At 36.2% G+C, this 1,256-nt stretch overlaps 1 protein-coding gene across 1 annotated transcript in view; it reads left to right on the forward strand.

Annotated features, from left to right (window-relative positions):
• The first annotated feature begins 207 nt into the window (after nt 1–207).
• Nucleotides 208–1,256, forward strand: part of LOC128250029 (interleukin 17-like protein) — a 4,732-nt gene continuing 3,683 nt past the window's right edge. Inside the window, exon 1 of the mRNA XM_089359227.1 lies at nt 208–310. Coding sequence (XP_089215353.1) covers nt 208–310 — 103 coding nt within the window. The remainder of the gene's footprint in view (nt 311–1,256) is intronic.

A 1,256-nucleotide genomic window follows, 5' to 3' on the forward strand; every position in this document is an offset into this window, starting at 1 on the left:
TAATAATAATAATAATAATAATAATAATAATAATAATAATAATAATAATAATAATAATAATAATAATATATTAAATGCATAATTGGCAACAGTACCGATAGAGAATTGGACTAACTATATGAGATACAGAATAGACAACATTACCGATACCGTCAAATGCACAATGTGTTGCGAGAGGGGTAAAACGGATTCGCACATCGTTAGCGAATGCCCGAAATTCGCACAACGCGAACGCAAGAGACGCCATGTCAATGTGGCAAGAGTGATCATTTGGGAGCTCTTTGGAAACCATGGTCTATAAATAGCAAAGGTGAGAAATAGCAAACTCTAGAGAGAGTCACAGAAAATGAGAAATGGAAATCCCCGTGGGATGTAATGATCCAGTGCGATCACCTGACCAGACATCAAAACCTGGACATTGTTGTGGTAAAAGAAAGAAAATATATGATTATCGACACAGCATGCTCCAGTAACAACAGGATCAATATGACAGAAGAAGAAGAAAATAAGCAACTATGACGATTTGAAGTGGGAAATACGAAGGTTGTGGTCAATGAAAAGAGTAGATGAGATACCTATAGTAATTGGTGCATTTGGAAATATCAGCGCTCAACTACCAACGTGGCAAGTGGGAAAACACTTACAAAATCAGCATTGCTTGGAACTGTAAGGATCCTTCACAGGGTTCTTGAAGCATGAACAGTAAACCGATATCACATTCGTCCGCTCGCTGTGGACAGTTGACACTTTCCTTCATACCCAGCAAAAAAAGTTGTAAGTTTTCATATAACAATAAAAATAATTGTTCAAATTTTTCCACAATGGCAGCCATTATGCCAGAGAGGATGTGTGGATTATATCGGTGCCAGTGTTTCATTGGTACCTAATTTATCGACCCGGAAATGATGAAAATTAAAGTTGACCACGGCGAAATTTGAACTCAGATGCGATGCCCTAATTTTTGTGGTTCTAGAACCTAACTGTTCTTTCTAGGGTAAGGAATCCCATGAGTGGATTCCTCTTATGTGTTTAAATATACGCCGTATCTTATGAGTAATTCATTGTCTTTGGATTAAATTTTTATACGCTAGTCCACTAGAAGTGGAAATTTTTATTAATTTCCATTTCCCTTCAGTATGATCAAGTGTATATATATATATATTACATAGAAAAATAAGAGGAATGACCAGCAAAAGTGGACTCCTATATGCTAGAAATAGATGCCGAATCGCTGTTTTTAATGACATTTTCTGTCA

Source organism: Octopus bimaculoides, chromosome 1 (genome assembly GCF_046866305.1).
Source record: "Octopus bimaculoides isolate indiv1 chromosome 1, ASM4686630v1, whole genome shotgun sequence".
Taxonomy (NCBI): domain Eukaryota; kingdom Metazoa; phylum Mollusca; class Cephalopoda; order Octopoda; family Octopodidae; genus Octopus; species Octopus bimaculoides.